This window comes from Garra rufa, chromosome 23 (genome assembly GCF_049309525.1).
Source record: "Garra rufa chromosome 23, GarRuf1.0, whole genome shotgun sequence".
Lineage (NCBI taxonomy): Eukaryota > Metazoa > Chordata > Actinopteri > Cypriniformes > Cyprinidae > Garra > Garra rufa.
In genome coordinates this window covers 32,669,941-32,691,351 of record NC_133383.1, presented here as the reverse complement: position 1 = coordinate 32,691,351, position 21,411 = coordinate 32,669,941, and the positions used below count along the sequence as shown (strand labels likewise).

The window sequence follows — 21,411 nt, the reverse complement described above, 5'->3', positions numbered from 1 at the left end:
GGCACCCTTCTTATGTACACTTTCATATAACACAAATTATTACAATCACAGTGATTAGACACTAAATAAATACGTAAGAACATAGGAGCACAACAGAGGAGAAAAAAGCCTGTTCTCTTTAGTGTGCCCTTCCCAGTGGAGCCACCAAATTTTGATTCCAAAACTGACACTGACGACATTGAAGCACGGTCACTAAAAAAATCTAGAAAGAATAGTTCCCAACTTTTCACTAACACTAACTGGTGCTAAAAGCACTGTATGTTTGTTGAATTGGGCCACAGTTCCAGCAAACCACAGTGATCTGAGAGATGGTGCATCACCACTGTCCACAGTGTTTCTGTCAAGTCTGGCATCTAAGCTCTTCTGGTACACCTGCCACATGCGGAGGATCAGAGTATGTAGTTATTAGGACAAAAATATAAGTCATATAAGTCATTAAAAACAGGCTTTATCCGAAAGCTTGGGCAGCTGAGATGTTGTCTTAGTGTCCTATTAAGCAATAATGCTTAGGGTAAAATTGCCTATTTGGTCTCTAAAAGGCACACACACATCCACTTAACCAAGAAGTATTTTATGAGTACAATAAAGCAAGAAAGTACAATAAAGTATTTATATGTTTGATATATTAAATTCTACAATTTTGCACCGATTAATATTTGAAGCTCACCAATGAATTTATTGTCTTACCTTTGTGACAGGACAAAAAGCATCACTGATGACAAGAATCAAATGCATGAAAAAGACTTACATCTAGATACAAACTCTCATGGAGTGAAATGGAACAGAACTGTATTTTTCCACAAGAGCTACAGTGACAGGATGTAGGCGTGTCCAGCGAATTCATAACTTTATTATGCAAAAGGGGAGCAACAAGCAATAGGAATGAAGACTATGGCAGTAGAGCTCAAACATCTCCCATCTTGAGTGGAGGCCAGGACAGAGAAGTTCTGCATGATTTGTTTGTAAAATACATTGATGGTTCTTGCAATGAGCCGTTTAGCGTTCATATTGAAAACGTTTTGGGATTTTTTTGCAGTTTTCGCCAAATTGTATATTGTTAAACGGCTGTAGATCATGACCACCCTCTCCAAGAGCAGAATGCAAGTTTTTTTAGAGACAAAAATAAAAATTTATTGTCGAATCAGAATGTCTTTGTCAGCAATATCCACTTTTTTAAGTAAGCCTATGGGTGAGACTTCCAGTTCATTAGCTGCTATAGGGAAATAACAAACTAGTGTGCTCATAATTAAGATAATACATTAAAATAATATGGTAAGACACACTAATTTGCAATATTAAGCGGCAAAACAAACTGCTTTGTACAGCTAAAAATAGCTGGATGCGGATGTGACCAGAAGCCAGACCCATAAAATCCCCACTTGTGGAAAGAAAAAGGTGGATATAATCTGTGATCACATTTTATAAAGATGTTCAGATGTGCACACGATGGGAAATGAACATGCTCTACTGTTTATATCACTGCAAAACGGTACTATATTACCACCAGCCCTTTATATAAAGTTTGAGATATATGTCCAGATTTATCCGCATACAGTTATGTGAAAAAGTTAAGACACTCTATTAAATTCCATGATTTTCCATATCAGGACATAATGAAAAAATATCTGGTTCTTGCCAGGTCTTAAAAACTTCAAATCTCAGATTAACAACAACACATGACATATCACACACTGTCATTATTTATTTAACGGAAATAAAGCCAAAATGGAAAAGCCACGTGTGACAAAATTAGGACACCCTTAATGTTAACATTGGAAAATTGGAGTGAGCACCTCTAAAAAAGCTAAAGTTTAGGCAGTTTGCCGCTCTGAAGCCCTTAGGGGTTTTTAACGCAGTGCCAAAGAGAAAAGACACCAGCAATGATTTTGAAGAAGCAATTGTTTCTGCCAACAATCTGTAATAGAGCCAAACATCACTTTACAGTGAGGAAGTTTATTCACAAGTGGAAGACATTCAAAACAAACACCAATCCTACCATGAGTGGATGTCCCAGCAAATTCACCCTAATATCAGAATGTGCAAAGCTCAGAGAAATGGCAGAAAACCCAAGAACGTCACTGCAGACTCTGTAGACTCTTCTCAGTTAACATGTTAAATGATAAAGTTCATGACAGTACAATTAGAAAAATATGGGACAAGTATGGCATGTTTGAAAGGCTTGCCAGAAGAAAACCTCTTCTATCTAAAAAAAAAAAAACAAAAAAACATGGCAGCATGGTTTCGGTTTGCCAAGTTGCATCTAAACAAACCAGAAGACTTCTAGAACAATGTCTTTTAAACAGACGAGACCAAAGTGGAGATGTTTGGCCATAATGCACAGTGCCAAGTTTGGTAAAGAGCACATCAGCACAGACACTTCACACTAAAAGTCACACATGCTGGTGGAGGGCTGATGATTTTGGGCTTGTTTTGTAGCCACGGGACCTGGGCACCTCACAGTCATTCAGTCAACTAAATTCATGAACTCCTCTGTATACCAAAGTACTCTAGAGTGAAAAAAGTTGGGCCAAAATTGGGTCATGCAACAGGACAATGATCCCAAGCACACCAGCAAATCTACAACAGAACAGTCGAAAAGAAAAGAATCAAGTGGTTGCAAAGTCCAGACCTCGTCCTAACTGTGGCAAGAGCTGCACATAAACATATGCCCACAAATCTCAAGAAACTGGAGCAACATTGTAAAGTAGAGTGGGCCAAAATTCCTCCAGAACGATGTGAGAGACTGATAAAGTCACACAGAAAATGTTTACTTTAAGTTATTGCAGTTTAAGACCTGCCAAGGACCAGATAACTTTTTAGTTATGTCCTGATACAGAAAACCATGAATTTCAATAGAGAGTCCTGACTTTTTCACATGCACTCGTAAAAATAAAGGTGCTTTGAAAGGTTCTTCACGGTGATACCATAGAAGAATCACTTTTGGTTCCACAAAGATCCATTCAGTCAAAGAACCAGCTCTTTCTTAGTATATATTGCATGAGTTACTGTATGTACAGTCACACTCTGAAAAATAAAGGTGCTTCACGATGCCATAGAAGAACCTTTTTTAAATGGTCTAAATGGTTCCATAAAGAGGTTCAAAAGGTCCTTTGTGGCGAATGAAGGTTCTTCAAATGATAAAAAGGTAGGAAATCTCAACTGCTTGTATTAATGCAAAATGTAAGCTATATTAATGCTCAGCTCTAATCTGCTACATGCAACTATGAGGCATGATGGTATTACAATGATATAAACATTATGGTTTTCTGTATAACTGTTTTGAAACAATGTGTTTTGTAAAAAGTGCTACACAAATAAATATAACTTGACATTAGAGAACTAGGAAGTCCCATGAACGACTAGTGCCATGCACTGACAAAGTCCTTAGATAATCTGTAGTTTTATCTGCAGTGAACTTCTACCCAATATGTATGAAATGTTAGTGTACATTAAAAATTATATAGAGGAGTGAGCTGTAACCCTTAAAGGTGCAGATAGTGTTTCTCCTTGATCCTTCAGCAGGGTTCCCACTCTTTTTTCGGGGATCATTTTCCAGGACATTTTCAAGTGGAAATGTTTGAAAGCAGCAGCCATCAGTGAGTACTGAATTGAGTTCTGGTACTACCAGTAACCAGTTTTATTAAGCAAGAGGCAAGATAGAATGAAAATATGACTACATGAACAAGATGTTTTTTGCTCTATTACAGGGCAAACTTTCTGTAGCATTTTAAAGTTAGAGGTAACCACTGCATTTTAATCACAATAGGGCTGGACAATAATTTAATATCAATGTATTTCGCAATATTATGTTTTTTTAATAACGGTGATATTATTTTCGATATTACATAAAAAAATATCTGCAGTAAACAAAAACAGCACACTGGTTGATTGAGTGCAACTTCCTTCTCTGACAGCAGGTGGCGCTTATGGAACAGCAGCGATACTGCATTTCCCTGGTTACCGCTGTAAATAAAGCAGCACTGTGCCTAAATACTACTTTAATATAGATAATACAGTGGCAAGATAAAAAGAAAATACCACCTAAGCTTTTCTGACTTCCTCTCAGAGGTACATTCATATAAACAACCCCCAATTAAATTTTATGGATTTTCTTCCAATATTTTGCGCATTGTGAAAAGTGAGCTTGCTTTGCCAGAATTTTCTCATCTTTCTGTTCATCTTTAGCATCTCTGAGCTTTGTCAATGTCCTGTTACAGACTTCGTAATATTTATACACAAATGACATTTTGGAAAATACTTGCATACAGTTTGTGTGCAATTCTGGAACAGAGATCAGCTGAAATAAAACAAAAGAGCTGATTGCTTATTGTGCGTCTGGAGTAGAAACTGGCCAGTTACGATTTATGGCAGAAAACATTTTCTACTACTAGCATTATTTGTTTCAGGCTTGGCTAAAGGAGAACACAATTAGGGGCCAAGCACCAAAGGCATTTTTCTTTTTCTTCCGTTTCTTCCGCTCTTGAGTCTATGGCAGCCCATAGAACCGCTTGAGGGAAAGTTGTATAATTTGGCACACTGATAGAGGACAGTCTCAACATTAACCATCGCAAGTTTGGAGTCTCTAACTCAAACTCTCTAGCGCCACCACTTCTCCAAAATTTCACTTTCTTTATGCTAATAAATTTTGGACCGTAAGGCACAAAATCAAAATTCTTTTTTTCTCTGAATCCTTTGGTCATGCCGAGTCCAAAATTCAAAAATGGTAAGGTTTAGTTTTTTTCAGTTGTTAATAGTTCATAAAACTTACTTTTTCGAACTCGTCCATGAAAGTTTGTCTGATTTTCTCCAAAATTGGCTCAGATCACCTTCAGACCATGCTGGCAAACAATTCTACAAAAAGCACGCAAAAATGGATGTGAGGCTATGGCTGTATCCGAAATCGCCCCCTATACCCTTAAATAGGGCACTATTTGAGGAGACAGCCATTTTTAGTGGTGTCCGAAACCATAGTGGATGTCGCGCGCTGAATGAATCCCCACGTCTCGCCAGAGGATGGCGCCGCAGCTAAATCATCCATCCATTCATTTTACAACGCGCTCGTCCATGGTGTAATACAGCCAGCATAATACAACACAGGTACAAATTTATTGTAAATTGATTATTAAATTGTTTAACTAGGGTTTATACATAATTTCTGTGACAAATCCTTTAATTTTGCTACTGGAACTGGCTGTTTCAAATTATTATTAAACAGCAAGCAAACTATGCAAAAGCAGCAGTCTTTCCGGTGCACTTAGTGTCCGAATTCACTCACTCGTTTTCATTCGCTCCTTCAAGTGGACTGTATGAGTGGACTAATGTAGGGAATAGTGAATGAGGGTATAGGGGACGATTTCGGATACAGCCTATGTCTCCACAACGGTTTGGCATATTGAGACCAAACGTGCTGTGTGTTATAACAAGCATGACCTGAGGTTACTTGCAGTGTTTCGGCACAGTGCCACCTAGTGGTCAGGAGATATGAAAACCTACTATTTTTGCTTATAACTTCTCAATGGTTTAGTCAAAAATCTTGAAACTGCTGTCGTTAGATTCGGAGGAGCATGCCAAGTCAAACAATATCAATTTTCCCATTTTTGGCATCAGCCATTTTGAATTTTTTCATAAAATACTATATTTTACGAACGCATTGATATGTCATTACGAAATTTGCTGTGTCTTCAGCACCATGCCCTGACAGTACTCAAAAAGTTTGGTGGAAATTAAAAAAATGCTAATAACTTCTGATGAAAATGGCTAATTATAACAAAAGTCTCAAAATATTCCTTGGGTCATGTCGAGAACATTGATACCAATTATGCCAAAATTGGCCAAACTTCGCCGAAACTTTGTCGAAAGCCTACTTTTTCGAACTCTTCCTAGACCATTAGTCTGATTTTCACCAAGATCACGTCAGATCATCTTCAGATTATCCTGTCAAAAAGTGAAACATACAGCGCCTCTACAAATTTCAGGCTTATTGCCAAAATGACTCTGAGGCTGTATCTCTGCAAAGCTTTGACATAATGACACCAAACTTTGTGTGTGCCTTTGTCACCTCACACTAAACACACCACATCGATTTGATAACAGCGCCAACTGTTGGTTAAACATAATAAGCCATTAAATCATATTACTAGGGAGTTCTACGTTATTTTTCTGTCATTTTGACTAAAATCATCTTAAAATTTACTCATTGTTGCAGTTGGTCTGGTGTGCCATGCTATCCTTAGCTCATGTGCTTGGCCCCGTAATTGCTGCTTGCAGCTATATTTCCTTTTTTTTTTTTAAATACTAATTTTCCAGGACATTTTCTCTCATTTTTCATGTTTTCAGGACTAGAAAATAAGTCATCAATTTTCCAGGTTTTCCCATTACGCGTGGGAACCCTGTTCAGATCTGACTATGCTGAATCATGACTCATGACACTGAATTTTTCCCCAGAATCGGGTAGTTACATTTCTTTAATTATTTTATTATTACTGTTACATTTTTATACAAAACAGTGATTTACACTGGTTAGAAATGGCTACAGACACAAAATTGGTCAGGTGTGCTAAAACCGTTCATTTGTGTTGACACTTCACTGTGGCACAACTGAGGCTGGATAGAGGTGGACTCAGAGAAGAGGTGCTCAGGAGAAGGCAGAACGTCTTGCCAAAGCAAAACTGACAGGTTTTGAGGGCGATGATGATGACAGTAAGCGGTGTTCTTTAAGGCTCTGTTGTTATGTGGGTATTTAGCATTGTGGGGAACACAGTGGCAAAAAAACAGAAGTGGAATAGACAATAAAAGCCTGTGCTTACTCCTGCCTGGTAAATAAACTTTTACAGGGCCGGCACACACATACTGCTCTCTGAATATGTTGCTACAGTTAGAGCAAGTATAAGTAAAATAAATATATAGCATAATCCCTGTGTCACCTTGAACACCAAAAGATTCAACTGAAATTTCACCAATACTGTATTAACTACTGTATTAACTACAGGTGGCAATAAACATTCTCATATATCAAACTAATAATGTCTCTGGTCAATTATTTCATTTTTAAACACTCAGGAATGTACTAATTCAAAAAAGTCCCCGCCTTGCTTCATAAATGTCCACATTTTTTTGAGGTCTGGGAGTTGTGTGGGATTCTGGGAACAGTGTTTCTACAGCGACAGGTGGAAGCCAGTAGCATACAGCTCCAGGCCACTCACGGAAGCAGAAACTTGATATGCGCAAATCTAGAAAGATTTCCTAACTAGTGTCTGAGCCTGTAAGAAATATGAAAATACACCAGTTCAAGCTGGTGGCAGACAAGCTACTGACAATGGGAGCCTTGAGAACAAATACAGAAAAATATCGAGACGCTCTTGTAGAATTAGGGCATATCTATCAGTGTTCATGACCATGAACAAAAATAATTTGAAACCTTGTACAAAATATCAAAATGTACACTATGCAGCTTTATAAAAGTCAACTGAAAAGTCCTTTCTTCTTTTTGGTTTTCTTCTGAGTAGCAGCAGTTACTGAGGTGTTTGGTCCTTCAGTCCAATCAGGGAGTTTTCTCTTTGTAGGCTGACTCTCAGTCTGTGGAAACAGAGAATCAGTCTGTGGTTAGTTTACTCTTAAGGTATTTTTTTTAAAAGCTAATATCAAGTACATTTTCAGTTTCCTCCACTGACCAGTTTAAAAGATGTGAGATAAAAATAATCAGTACTTTGGAGAGTAATTCTCACTATTAACCTCTTAAGCTCTTTAGCATATTTTGGATTTTTTTTTTACTGATTTTGGCATACCTGAATTTAAAACTGATTATAATATTGAATATAAATAATAATTGTAATTAAAATTATTCTGACAATAAAGCCCTCCCTACACCTACCCTAACCCTACCCAATAACTTATTTTCAACTTTTCGATTATTTCCTTAATTTTTATTGAATATAAATGCCTTTTTCGATGTGATGCGAGATTTGAAAAGGGAGAAAGGCACATTCAAGCCTGAGTCGATCGCATCAAAAATGTCTGGGGCATGCTTTTTACCTTCTATGCCACAACAACAACAACAACAAAAACAACAACAACAAAAAGGCGGGCTATTTGCACTTACTGTGAAAAAAACAAAAAAAAACTTCTTTTTTTACAGAGACTAGAGGAACAAACTTGCTCAAACACTGTTTAGCCCATGAATACTTTATGATAATTTAAGCATTACAACAGATAGTGTTTAGAGTCTAAACAAATAGTATTTTACATGAGATCTTGTCACATCCCTAATACACTCTATATTTTTAAATGTGAAATTTAAAAAGTTAATAACATCCATTTTTAAGGATACTCGTAAGGTAAAATGAATGCAAGCAAATACTGAATTTAATCCAATTCTATAATGGTATAATTTCCTACTGTAAAGCTGCTTTGACACAATCTGTATTGGTAAAAGCGCTATATACAGTCAAGCCCGAAATTTTCATACCCCTGGCAAATTCTGACTTAAAGTTACTTTTATTCAACCAGCAAGTTTTTGACCGGAAATGACACAGGCTTCTCCCAAAAGATAATAAGACGATATACAAGAGGCATCATTGTGGAAAAAAATATTTCTCAGCTTTATTTACATTTGAACAAAAAGTCCAAAATGATTCATACCCTTTGCAAACTGTCACAGTCTATGGGAAAATACAAAGTTCTATATCATTCCAAATAGTCCAAGCTGTTCTAAAGCATCCTAATTACCCTGATTCATTGGGAACAGCTGTTTTAATCAACTCAACAGGTCAAAAACAGAAGCTCTCTGCTGTTGGTTTGTAGACAGGAAAGGGCTATAAGACCATATCTAAATGATTTGAAGTTCCAGTGGCTACAGTGCAAAGTATTATTTAAAAATACAAGACGTTCCGCACTGTGAAAAATCTCAGAGGATGTGGTCGGAAGCCAAAAGTGACACCAGTGCTGGCCAGGAGGATAGTGAGAGAGGTAAAAAAGAATCAAGGATCACCATCAAGGTGATGAATCTGGGCTCTGCTGGTGGCTACATCTCAAGGCAGACAGTCCAACGGACACTGAACACCGCTGGGTTCCACGGACACAGACCAAGGAGGACACCACTTCTCCAGATAAGGCACACAAACGCCAGCTTGGTCTTTGCAAATGCTCATCTGGACAAAGACGACGACTTCTGGTCTTCTGTTTTATGGTCAGATGAAACAAAAATTGAATTGTTTGGCCACAATGATGTAGCCTTCATTTGGCGTGAAAAAGGAGAAGGCTTCAACCCTAAGAACACCATCCCCACTGTCAAACATGGTGCTGGGAACCTAATGTTTTGGGGGTGTTTTTCAGCCGGTGGACCAGGGAACCTAATCACAGTAAACGGCACCATGAAAAAGGAGCAATACATCAAAATTCTCAACAACAACATCAGGCAGTCTGCAGAGAAACTTGAGATGCGTTCCATTCGACCGTAAGTGGACTTCACAGGGTATTCCACCATCTTAAGTGAGATTCCAAAACGAAGGGAGCGAACATGTTCAGTTCGAAGGGCACTGCGAACGGCATAGGGAATAAGGGAACATCGGTACATCACTTCACAGGAAGTGGACGGGGAAAATTACCCAACTGTCATTGCGCACCGCATCACCAATTAGAACTAACGATGGAGCAGAGCCGTTGAAGTTTTTTAAAGGCTCTGCAATGGAGCGGTTGCAATAAATGTTGTTGTTATTATACAAATTAGAGTGTTTATGAATGGTTATGGCGATTCATGTTACATTTGCATATTGTATAGTATGAATGAAAGTAAAACCGGCAAGGTGAGGCTCTATCATGTTTTATTTTGTTTTATTTAACGTTATCACAAGATAGGCTGCGTGTAGCAAAGAAAGTGCGCGAGATAAGACCACTACAATCTGTTAACGGTCTAAACATATACATTTTGACTATATTTATTAGATACATAAGTTTATATGTATTTTATATGTATTTAAATTTGAAAGTAAAATAAATTACAATATTTATTTATGTTATATCATAAAATGCGTGACCCTGCCGTTGAATTGCTTTGATGACGTTCCAGGGCATTCCAAATGAGCGATTATTGTCAGCGAAGTCCACTTCAACGGATATACCGTGCTAAGGGAGTAGGGAGCAGTGAATCTGAACGTTTTGCAGTGACCCAGCCAGAGTCCTGACTTAAATCCAATTGAGAATCTGTGGAGGGAGCTAAAGATCAGGCTGATGGCAAGGAGACCCTCCAACCTGAAAGAGTTGGAGCTCATTGCTAAAGATGAATTGGCAAAAATACCAGTGGAGACATGCAAAAAGCTGCTCAGCAATTATAGGAAGCGTTTGATTGCTGCAATAGCCAATAAAGGCTTTTCTATTGATTATTGAGAAGGGTATGAATAATTTTGGACATGCCACTTTTTGTTCAAATGTAAATAAAAGATGAGAAAAAAAATTTTCCACAATGATGCCTCTTGTACATCGTCTTATTAACTTTTGGGAGAAGCCTGTTTCAATTCCGGTCAAAAAAAAACTTGCTGGTTGAACAAAAAAGTAACTTTAAGTCAGAATTTGCCAGAGGTATGAATAATTTTGGTCTTGACTGTAAATAATTGAACAAATGAAGTAGATCAAAACCTTTTATCAAAGTTGTCCTAAAACCAAAACAATACCCGTTCTTGTCTTAGGACAACTTTGATGAACTTTTTTTGATCCACTTTAAATGCTGACTACTATATATGAATGCATAAACAAAAACAAGTAAACAAACAATCAAATAAATACTCCCAAACTAACCAAAATTGAATGATGCTGGTTTTTTTGGAGGGGGGGGAGGGGGGGGGGGCAAATGAAGACCAAATGAATCCATTTTTTGTTAACACTATGTGATGCTTCAAAAATCATCATCTCTCCAACTATTGTTGGCTTACAGCCATCCCTGAGAACATCCTGAGCGTGAAGGTTTACATGACGCAGACAGCTGCATCAACAGAGGAAAACCCCGCACTGCCCACCATCGGATTGACTTCCATCACAATTCTTCTTAAGCCATTTATGCATCCCTTCAAACTCCATTTCCGTTCAGCCAGCTCTTCTTATCTCCCCGTCTTGCAATCTGTTCAGTCTTCATGCTAAATCATTTGTGCGGCTCAGAGTGGGCAAGGGAACATCAGGAGGAAGGGTGTGTTTAGAGACGCCCTAATGATCTCATATTGATCTACAGGCTTGTGTCACTGCAGGACAAAAGAGCCATGATGGACGTGTTCTTCAAACAAGCTTCTATCACCATTAATCTCCACGTTAACAGGCCAGAAAGACGCGCACTAGACAGTAAAGGCTATACTGGAAAAGACTTGAAAATGTTAATATCATTAACATTATACAATATATTAGTCTACAGTATATTAGTCTTTATAAAAAATATGTTGAACAAATGCATAAAATCTTGACAATAAAGACAACTCCATCCCGTCACACCTCCTGGACTCTCCTGAAGATCAGACGTGAAGCGCAGTGACACAGGTCACAACCTTATGACCTTAATGGCTTTGAGCTTACAAGGGGAGGTATCGGGTAATAGCGCATGTCAAAGGTCAAGCAGAGGTTAAAGACAGTTGGCTCACGCTAAAGCAGCACACAGCGCTCATCACTTCAGGGGAGGGTGTCTGATGTTCAATGACTCTAGCAGACAGGGTTACACCTAAACCAAGGGTCGGGATTCAGATTACAGCCTAAAAATCTCCTTGTTAACATCATGTGATTAGCAGTCTGAAGGTGTCACATTCATCAAAAACAGTTAAACCATGTGTCACAATGATACTTACACAGGGCTCTACGCTTACTTTTCTTGTTAGGAGCACTTGTGCTCCTACCCTAAAAAATTTAGGAGCACAGTCAAAATTTCAGGAGCACATTCTAAACAATAATCAAAAATTTTGATAGCCTTCCCATCACGAGGTGATATTTGACTCCTTAAAGTGATTTACAGGGGAATTTACCTTGGTTTTAATCCTTTTCATATGTTTAATGAGGCTCAGTGGTGGCATGAATGCAATCAAATTCATAAATTCATGTTGAGATTAATGTTTTAAATATAACATTTTTAATACAGAAATATTAAATTAAATTAATTAAATTAATTTGTATTTAAATAACTGAAAAGATCTGCCAGCAGGTGGCAGCAAGACACTGATTTAATTACTGAATCATATCATTCATTTGATTCATTCAAACCGCTGGTTCATTCAGGAATAAAGAAAGTGACTGTCTTTATGAATGAAGAATTTAATCATTTCACTAGACTCGTTTAAAAATCCACATTCATTCATGAACGAAACACCGCTGTGTTTGAGTGGAGATGCGCAGCGGTTCAGTTGTGACTTGTTTCAGACCATTTTTGACGACGAAACAGAGTAAAATCAGGCAAAAGTGTTATAGTCAGACAATGTAAGTCACTCAATAATAACTTCTTGTTTATTTAACTGTTGTAATCAATATCTCATTAACAAACTCCCTCAATAATCATTAAAAGCTGTCACTCATCTTAGTTCATGATCTCTATTGTAATCAACAAAGCTCTATTCTGCACAATCAATCTTTTATTTACACTCTCTCAACACTTTGTTTATGAAAGGATTCATGAGATGTGTCTGTGATACATTACTCAACGTTGCAAAAACAAGTAGAAACCTTAGAAAAATGCTGATCGGATTCAAGAAGGGGGTCTTAAAAATGGCCAAAGAATATTATTTTACTCACTTTACTATTAATTTTAGGTTAAATTGTGCTTTGTTGGTAGGCTATAATGTCTACTAGAATGTAAAAAAATGTTTAGTGTTAAATAATTGTTCATTTAAATAAACAATTGTTGTTTTGTAATTGATTTTTTTTCTTTCTAAAGCAAGACAAAACTGGAAAAAGCAAATATTGGCTATTTAATTTATGCAATGGAGAAAATCAGCCTTCGGCCCAGTGTTTTAATTTTGGTGCATCCCTACTTTGTACATTTTCTATTGCCAATGCATATAAAGTCAAAATTCATCATCAATTTGTTCACCATACATAAGGTCAAGATGGTAAAATACAGACGAAATATTATTCCAATTTAAAATAGCTGTTTTCTGTGTGAATATATGTTAAACTGTAATTTATTGCTGTGATCAAAGCTGAATTTTCAGCATCATTACTCCAGTCTTCAGTTTCACATGATCACAGAAATCATTTTAATATGCTGATTTGCTGCTCAAGAAACATTTCAGATTATTATCAACGTTGAAAACAGATTAATATTTTTGTGGAAACCGTGAGACAGGATTTAAAAGCACTTCATAGCACTTTAATAGCATTCAAATTCACTTTGAATAGAATCTTTTTGCAATTTTTACTTTTGGTCAATTTAATGTATCCAAGAAGCAATAATTTCTTTAAAAATTAATACACAGTAGCGTATTATTCTTTGAATTATTTGTTTGAGTAAAGTATGTATTAGTCTAGTTCTTCAAAAGCTTAGCAGGAACACATCATACCTTCACAGGTGAATTGCTGAATAGATCTTGCGTGTCTTTATCTATGTTATCCTGGTTCCAGGAGGCTAGATCCATTCCACTGCTCTGAGGAACTGGGTCACATGACTTCAGATGGACATCAGCACCTAAGCAGGAACCCTGAACACACCAACAGAAATATACTCAACACTGGTTAACATTTAGAGCAACATTTAGAAAGTAAACAATAGTCAGTGTATGGACATATATAGGACTTCAAGAAGCAATAGAAATAGTCGAAGAAGCAGAAGCTGTCGAAGAAGTAGTAGTCGAAAAAAAACAACTAAGAAGCAGAAGCCATAGAAAAAGTAGAAGCCATGGAAGAAGTCAAAGTAGAAGTCAAAGAAAAAAAAAATTGTCAAAAAAGTAAAAGTAAAGGAAAAAGTAGAAGAAGCAGAAGCCATTGAAGTCGATGAAGTAGAAATTGAAGACTGGAGTAATGATGCTGAAAAGTCAGCTTTGATCACAGCAATAAATTATAGTTTAACATATATTCACACAGAAAACAGCTATTTTAAATTGGAATAATATTTCCACTAAAACAGAATAAGTAGAAGCCATCGAAGTCAAAAAAGTAGAAGTCGAGGAAAATGTCGAAGGAGCAGAAGCCATAGAATGCGATGTAGAAATTGAAAAAAATTAAATTGAAGCAGAAGCCATAGAAAAAGGAAAAAGGCGAGGAAAAAGTCAAAGAAAGAAGCCATAAAAGTCGAAGAAAAAAAAAAATTAGAAGCAGAAGCCATAGAAGTCAAAGTAGAAATCGAACAAAAAAAAATTTAATTAAAGAAGCCAAAGTCAAAGTAGAAGCCATAGAAGAATTCGAAATAAAAATCGAACAAAACAATAATAGAAGCAGAAGCCAAAGATGTAAAAAAAACAAAAAAAAAAACAAGCAGAAGCCATAGAAGAAGTCAAAGTTAAAACCAAAGAAGTCGAAGTCGAAGAAGTAGAAGTCAAGGAAAAAGTTGAAGAAAGAAGCCATAGAAGTAGAAGTCGAAGAACAAATTTTGAAGAAGCAGAAGCCATAGAAGTCGAAGTAGAAATTGAACAACAAATAAATATATAGAAGAAGCAGACTTCACAAGGACAGACAGTAAAAAAAAAAACTTTTGTGCAGTAGGAAGACTAGAGATTAGAACTCTAATATCTATAGTCTATCCACATATGCACTGATTTCAGAAATAATGTGTGCATATATGCAGATAAACTCACTGTATAACTGGCATTTTGAGACAGACAGATGTCAGTCACCTGTGGCATGGGAATACTGATAAAGAGTTCATCTTCACTCATGTCCATGACGTCTGCCTCATGCTGTGACTCTTCAATCACAGGTTTAGCAGCAGGTCTGTCTGCATTCGCTGATTTATCCTACAGTGATGACACACATCTGTTAGTATTTGATCCCTGCATACTGTCAGGAACTCATCCACCTGCTACCGTGACCTTTACAGAACATAACCTACACAAGCATGGAAGCAGTTATTGCGTAAAACATCTACACATTTTTTTCCCTACAAGACATCAGCAGTAAAGCAATCAAAATCTAGTAAAGGCTTCAGTGAGACGAGAAAATACTACAGCTCCCAAAGCCAATGGATGATCCCACATCTGGAGACGGGCATGAAGGGATGATGGCTAAGGAAAATAAAGTAGGTCTGCCATAATCACAGGCCTGATAGTGGAAAAAATTCCTGAGCCTGAACTTTTTTTTCCCTTGCCCCCCGAGGTGAGTGGGGTGGAGGTACTATGTATGCGACGCACTTTTAACACATAACTTGTTGGTTCAGTTCAGTCAGATAAAGGTTTTTTTTTTTTTTTTTTTACAAAAAAAGCTTATAGATTGGCATTTCAGCCTTTATCCCATTAAAATGAATAAATCAAGTATATAATGCATAACATTTATTTAAAACAATGTCCTAATTGTTTAGATTTTTAGAAAGCACATTAACTTCTTTCACATTTACAACTCTGTGTTTGCATAAAAAACATTGGTCGAGATTTGCAATAATCTGACCAAAAACAGCTAAAAATTTGGACGTGCAAATTAATTCTATGTCACGAGGGGGCGCTTTAGGAGCGCTGAAATATTACGGTTTCCCTAAGAATGGCTGAAAGCAAAGCAGCATTAACGCTGTTTTATCAGTCATGAAATGAAAATGCCAACGACACGTTTCTGAGGACAGTCGCTTCCCTTCAGATACATTCATATAAAGACAACAGTGCCGCGTTTTGACTTTGAAAGTGCAGTGAGCATATTTATTCAATGAAATCATTGCCTCTTAAAATTTAATCCAGCTCTATCGCGATTCTCGTCTTTCCGTCCCCAACTGTAAGACCTCTTAAAATAATTAATCCTCTTCTTTTACTATTTAAAATATTTACCACTTTTTATGGCCTTAAATTTGATACAACTAAATTGAGTTTTAAGGACCCCATGAGCCCTCTACTTCAGGATAGCCGTCGGGCAGCCGGTCAAATAATGTTGGTAGCCCGACTGGAAAACCCAATAGCTCCGGGACGTCGGGCTAGCGATTTTGCGAGCCCTGTAAATATGCCTTTATCGAAATCCTTAATGTCTTCCCCTGGCTTCATAAACATATCCATGAATTACGGTTTGAGTTGCCAGTAGGAGACAATTGTACAGTATGGGAGCTAAAAACACCTTCGCGCATGGAGCATTGCCTTAACCTGTATCAATCTATTTGACAAAGACACAAGGCCCGCCCCTTCCCTACTTCTGATTGGCTCATCGGCTAGAATGTGACTTGTTTGAGTCGTTGAGCGTCAAGCTGCTCTCTGACCTGCACATCTCAGAGAAATGACAGATCAATATCCGCGAACCTGATTTTTTTTTTTCCCCGCAGCCACAGTACGCCGGAAATCCGGCGTGGTGCCGGAACGCTATCACCCCTGTAATCAGTCTGAAAGACACAGCAGATGTTATGTCAAAGTCCTCATCTTGTAATGTCAGGAAACTGAGAGACTTAACAATGTCATTAGACATGGCTGTAAACTGTCAACGGGTAGCTGACAAATTGCAATGGCGTGAGGATTTCAGGTTAAAACATATGAATGTATAAGAAAAAATTGCATTCTATGGAAGCCCATTTCCACCAGTGAATAAAAAAATAAAAAAGGTAATTGCAACTTTTTATTTCAAAACTCTGACTTTTTTTCTCGCAATTGCAAGGTCACATCTCGCAATTCTGACTTGTTTCTCAGAACTGTGAGCTATAAACACACAGTTGCAAGTTATAAAGTCAGACTTGCTAGATATAAAGTCAGATTTGCAAGATATAAACATACAATTCTCACTTTTTTTCTTGCAAGTGCGAGTTTGTATCTCACAATTCTCACTTTTTTGCACAGAATTGTAAGATATAAACTCACAATTGCAAGTTATAAAGTCCAGTTCTGAGGAGAAAAAAAAGACTGTTTTGACTTGTTCACATAATTGTGAGTTTATATCACACAATTCTGACTTTATAATTTTCAACTGCAAGTTTATATCATGCAATTCTAACTTTAGAACCCACAACTGCGAGTTTATGTCACACACTTCTGACTTAATTTCTCAGAATTGCAAGTTTATATCTCAAAATTTTGACTTTATAACTCGCAATTGTAAGTTTATATCATGCGATTGCGACTTTATTTCTCAGAATTGTGAGTTTATATCATGCAATTCTGACTTAATCATTCGCAAATGTGAGTTTGTCACGCGATTGCGACTTTATTTCTCAGAATTGCGAGATATAAACACACAGTTGCAAGTTATAAAGTCAGACTTGATAGATAAAGTCTGATTTGCGGGATATAAACTCACAATTGCGAGATATAAACTCGCAATTCTGACTTTTTTTCCTCACAAGTGCGAGTTTGTTTTTTGCAATTCTGACCTTTTTTTCACAGAATTGTAAGATATAAACTAGCAATTGCGAGTTATAAAGTCCAGTTCTGAGGAGAAAATAAAGACAAGTTTATATCACACAATTCTGACTTTATAACTCACAATTGTGAGTTTATATCACACACTTGACTTAATTTCTCAGAATTGAAAGTTTATATCATATCTTGCATATAACTTGCAATAGTGAGTTCATATCATGCAATTCTGACTTTATAACTTGCACTTGTGAGTTTATATCATGCAGTTGTGACTTTATTTTCCTAGAATTGTGAGTTTATATCATATCTTGCATATAACTTGCAGTTGTGAGTTCATATCATGCAATTCTGACTTTATATCACACACTTGACTTAATTTCTCAGAATTGAAAGTTTATATCACACAATTCTGACTTTATAACTTGCAATAGTGAGTTCATATCATGCAATTCTGACTTTATAACTCACAATTGTGAGTTTATATCACACTTGACTTAATTTCTCAGAATTGAAAGTTTATATCACGCGATTACGACTTTATCAGAATTGCAAGTTTATATCATATCTTGCATATAACTTGCAATTGTGAGTTCATATCATGCAATTCTGACTTTATAACTTGCACTTGTGAGTTTATATCATGCAGTTGTGACTTTATTTCTTAGAATTGTGAGTTTACATCTCACAATTCTGACTTTATAACTCACAATTGTGAGATAAGTCGCAATAACCTTTTTTTTATTTTTTATTTAGTGGCGGAAATGGGCTTCATGGCATTCTGTGCACACAATTAATACAAAATTAAAATATTCCATTTAGTGTCTGAAACAATATACCGGCATATCTAACAATTAAAAAAAAAAGTTTTAGATGAATTATATCACTTTACACTGAAGACTCTGAGTTCACTGTGTTTCCTGAATCTGAACACTGATGGCAGGTATTCATTTTAATTTTAATCTTTTGTTTTGTTAAAAGCTTGAATTTTTCCAGTACATGATTTCTGAGATAATACTCATTTCCTTTTCCTGTCATTAAGGGCAGGCGGTAAAAATCGTTATAGTAAACTTTATTAGGTTGCATGAATCTGATTACAAGCCATCAGACACCATGAAAAATCCTGCTCAGCACAGAGGAAGAGGAAAGAAATTATAAACCTTTATACATAAATAATGGACAAATAAATTATTAATAGTGAAATCAGTAATGTCAGCAGCTAGCAGTGTACTAGTTACTCCAATAAAAACAAACAAATCCAGAAGTGTTTTCAAGTGACAGCACTGTGCTGACCTCTGCTGGTACATTTTAGCAGATATTATTTTAAATAAATCAAATAATACAAAATGATTTTTTTAAATGCTCTACTGGAGTTAAAAAAACAGAAGTGAAACACACCGGCGGCTCTATCCAGGTGATGTCTAGATGTGCTGCGGATGACGCTTCTCTCTGGAGTTCATAAAGCGCCAGTCTGAGCAGGAAGTTACTGATATCTTCAGGAACACGAGACCGGATTGCTTTAAAATCATTCAGATCTAAACAGGAATAAAACAGACAGATCTGAATGAGTGATCGTATGAGTGTGTCCTTGTTACCAGTGTTGGGAGAAATTGTGAGTAAGATGTTTCTTTAGTTCTAGAATAAATGTGAACATGCATTAATTCATCTCACTCTCTAAAAAAACAGACAGTATTCCTCAAAATGAATGAAAACAGTGAAATTCAACTCAGAATATGATGCAATCCTGCAATAATTAAATATGTTAAATAACACAAATATCCTGTATTTAATCCCTTTTGATTAACTGATGTCTATGCTGCCGACCTTCGATGATCCAATTCATCCATACTAATAAGCAAAAATTTCTCAAGATAATCTAACATTTGTTTTCCTTTTTTACTGCTAAAGAGTTTTTAGAAGTAAAAACTTTTTTCTTTTTTCTTCTGCAGTCTACTGTACAGACGTTAATTTATTTTTCTCTAAGCCTGAGGCTTTTGGTGTGAAAAGGCTTTAACATTTATATAATAATGTTATAATACAGTATTAGTAAATTATGGATAATTACACAGAACTTACCTGAAATCCTATCTCTATAGTACGTTCCTGCTGTTAATTAACATTACTCAGTAATTGTGTAATTACACTGTATCAAGGACACCTTAAAATACAGTGTAAATTAAATAATTATTAATTTAAATTCAGTAGCATCACATGACTTTTGAGCAAAATCACCAAATCTTGAGCTCGCAACATTGCCAGATATAGATAAGAGATGGATTGTTTTTGGTGAAATGCATCCAACCTGAGCTGACTGGAGGAGAGGGGATGTTTTTTCTGATTGTTTTGTAGATGGAAGCTGTGAGTCCAGCTCTGTCCGTGTCTACAGCACAGCCCATCTTCTGAGCCTGCAACAGATGAGACTCCACCACTGCCATGGGCAGACTGCGAGCATCTGCTACCTGCCTCTACAGAAGAAAATACATACATACACATGATTTGCGGGTTCAGGATCAAAATATACTGGCTTAATGACATCCTTAAAGGAGAAGTTCACTTCCAGAACAAAAATTCACAGTCATCCAAGATGTTTATGTCTTTCTTTCTTCAGTTGTAAGGAAATTATGTTTTTTGAGGAAAACATTTCAGGATTTCTCTCCATATAGTGGACTTCTATGGTGCCCGGAGTAAAAAAAAAAAAATGCAGCTTTTAACGATCCCAAATGCTGTTGTAAATGATTCCAGCCAAGAAAGAAGGGTCTTATCTAGCGAAATTAACGTTATTTTTTTGTTTTGTTTTTTGAGTTACAATTTATATATGTTTTAACGTCAAATGCTTGTCTTGCTCTGTCTGAACTCTGCTTTTTCCGGTTTAAGACAGTTAGGGTATGTCAAAAAACTCCCATCACATTTTGTCCGTCAACTTCAATATCATCCCACATTGCTGTTTTACCTTTTTTGTAAAGGGTGTTTGATCTTCTTTGCATGTAGGATGATTTTGAAATTATTTTTGAAGTTGAGGGAGAAAATAAGATGGGAGTTTTTCAACATACCCTAACTATCTTAAACAACAGAGTTTAGGCAGAGCAAGACAAGACGAGCATCTGAGGTTAAATAGTGTATCAATTGTAATTTTAGAAAAAAAAAAAATTCTACAGTTCATTAGAGAAGGTGTGTCCAAACTTTTGGTCTGTACTGTATATAAATATATATATATATATATATATATATATATATATATATATATATATATATAAATAAAAATATAATTTAAAGGTGTGTAGACCTTCTTGCATTATTATGCTGTTATTTTATGATTATATTTCTGGGGCAATATAATAGCACAACAAAAAGTTTTTGTCATGACAGGCCTAGATGGTGTAATTCTACATAATTGCATATAAGATAGCATGAAAAAAAAAACATGACAGATACCACACTAAAAGTGAGTATTAGGAGGAGAATGCTGTACCATGCTCTTGTGCCCGATCTGAAACAGTCTGTATGTGACAGAGACACTGTCCGGTAGAAACTGACCCACAGAACCGCACTCATGGCTAGACTCAGTTTGGACAGGTGGAGTGGAGCTGGAGGAATCATCCACCTAATTCACAGAAAAACTCATTATCAAACAGTACAACACTTTATACTGAACACTATATCAACCCATAAGCCCTGAGCCAGTGAGATCTACTATAAATTGGATATGTGGTCCTGGATGAGGACCGGTCGATCTGGTGTTTCGATGATGATCTAGTAACAACTGTGACAAATAAAAGCTGTTCAGCTGCTACTGTGTATCTCACTGCACAGCAGTCATAGAGAGTAACAAGTAACAAGTCAACAATAAAGCTGACACCATTCAATTTGATTAAAACATTTTTAAATGTTATATATCATAACATTATGTCCTTTGATATTTTGTTTTTAGGTAGTAACTTTTCATAAAAGAAATGAGGCGCCCAAACCTGTTCTGTGTTGAATGGATGTG

At 36.4% G+C, this 21,411-nt stretch overlaps 1 protein-coding gene across 1 annotated transcript in view; it reads right to left on the bottom strand.

Annotated features, from left to right (window-relative positions):
* Window positions 1-6,717: 6,717 nt before the first annotated feature.
* wrn (WRN RecQ like helicase) overlaps window positions 6,718-21,411 on the bottom strand; it is a 36,731-nt gene continuing 22,037 nt past the window's right edge. The window contains exons 31-36 of the mRNA XM_073830066.1: window positions 20,893-21,024; window positions 19,726-19,888; window positions 18,822-18,958; window positions 14,787-14,906; window positions 13,518-13,655; window positions 6,718-7,575 (exon numbers count right to left, since the gene is read on the bottom strand). Coding sequence (XP_073686167.1) covers window positions 7,462-7,575; window positions 13,518-13,655; window positions 14,787-14,906; window positions 18,822-18,958; window positions 19,726-19,888; window positions 20,893-21,024 — 804 coding nt within the window. The 3' untranslated portion in view covers window positions 6,718-7,461. The remainder of the gene's footprint in view (window positions 7,576-13,517; window positions 13,656-14,786; window positions 14,907-18,821; window positions 18,959-19,725; window positions 19,889-20,892; window positions 21,025-21,411) is intronic.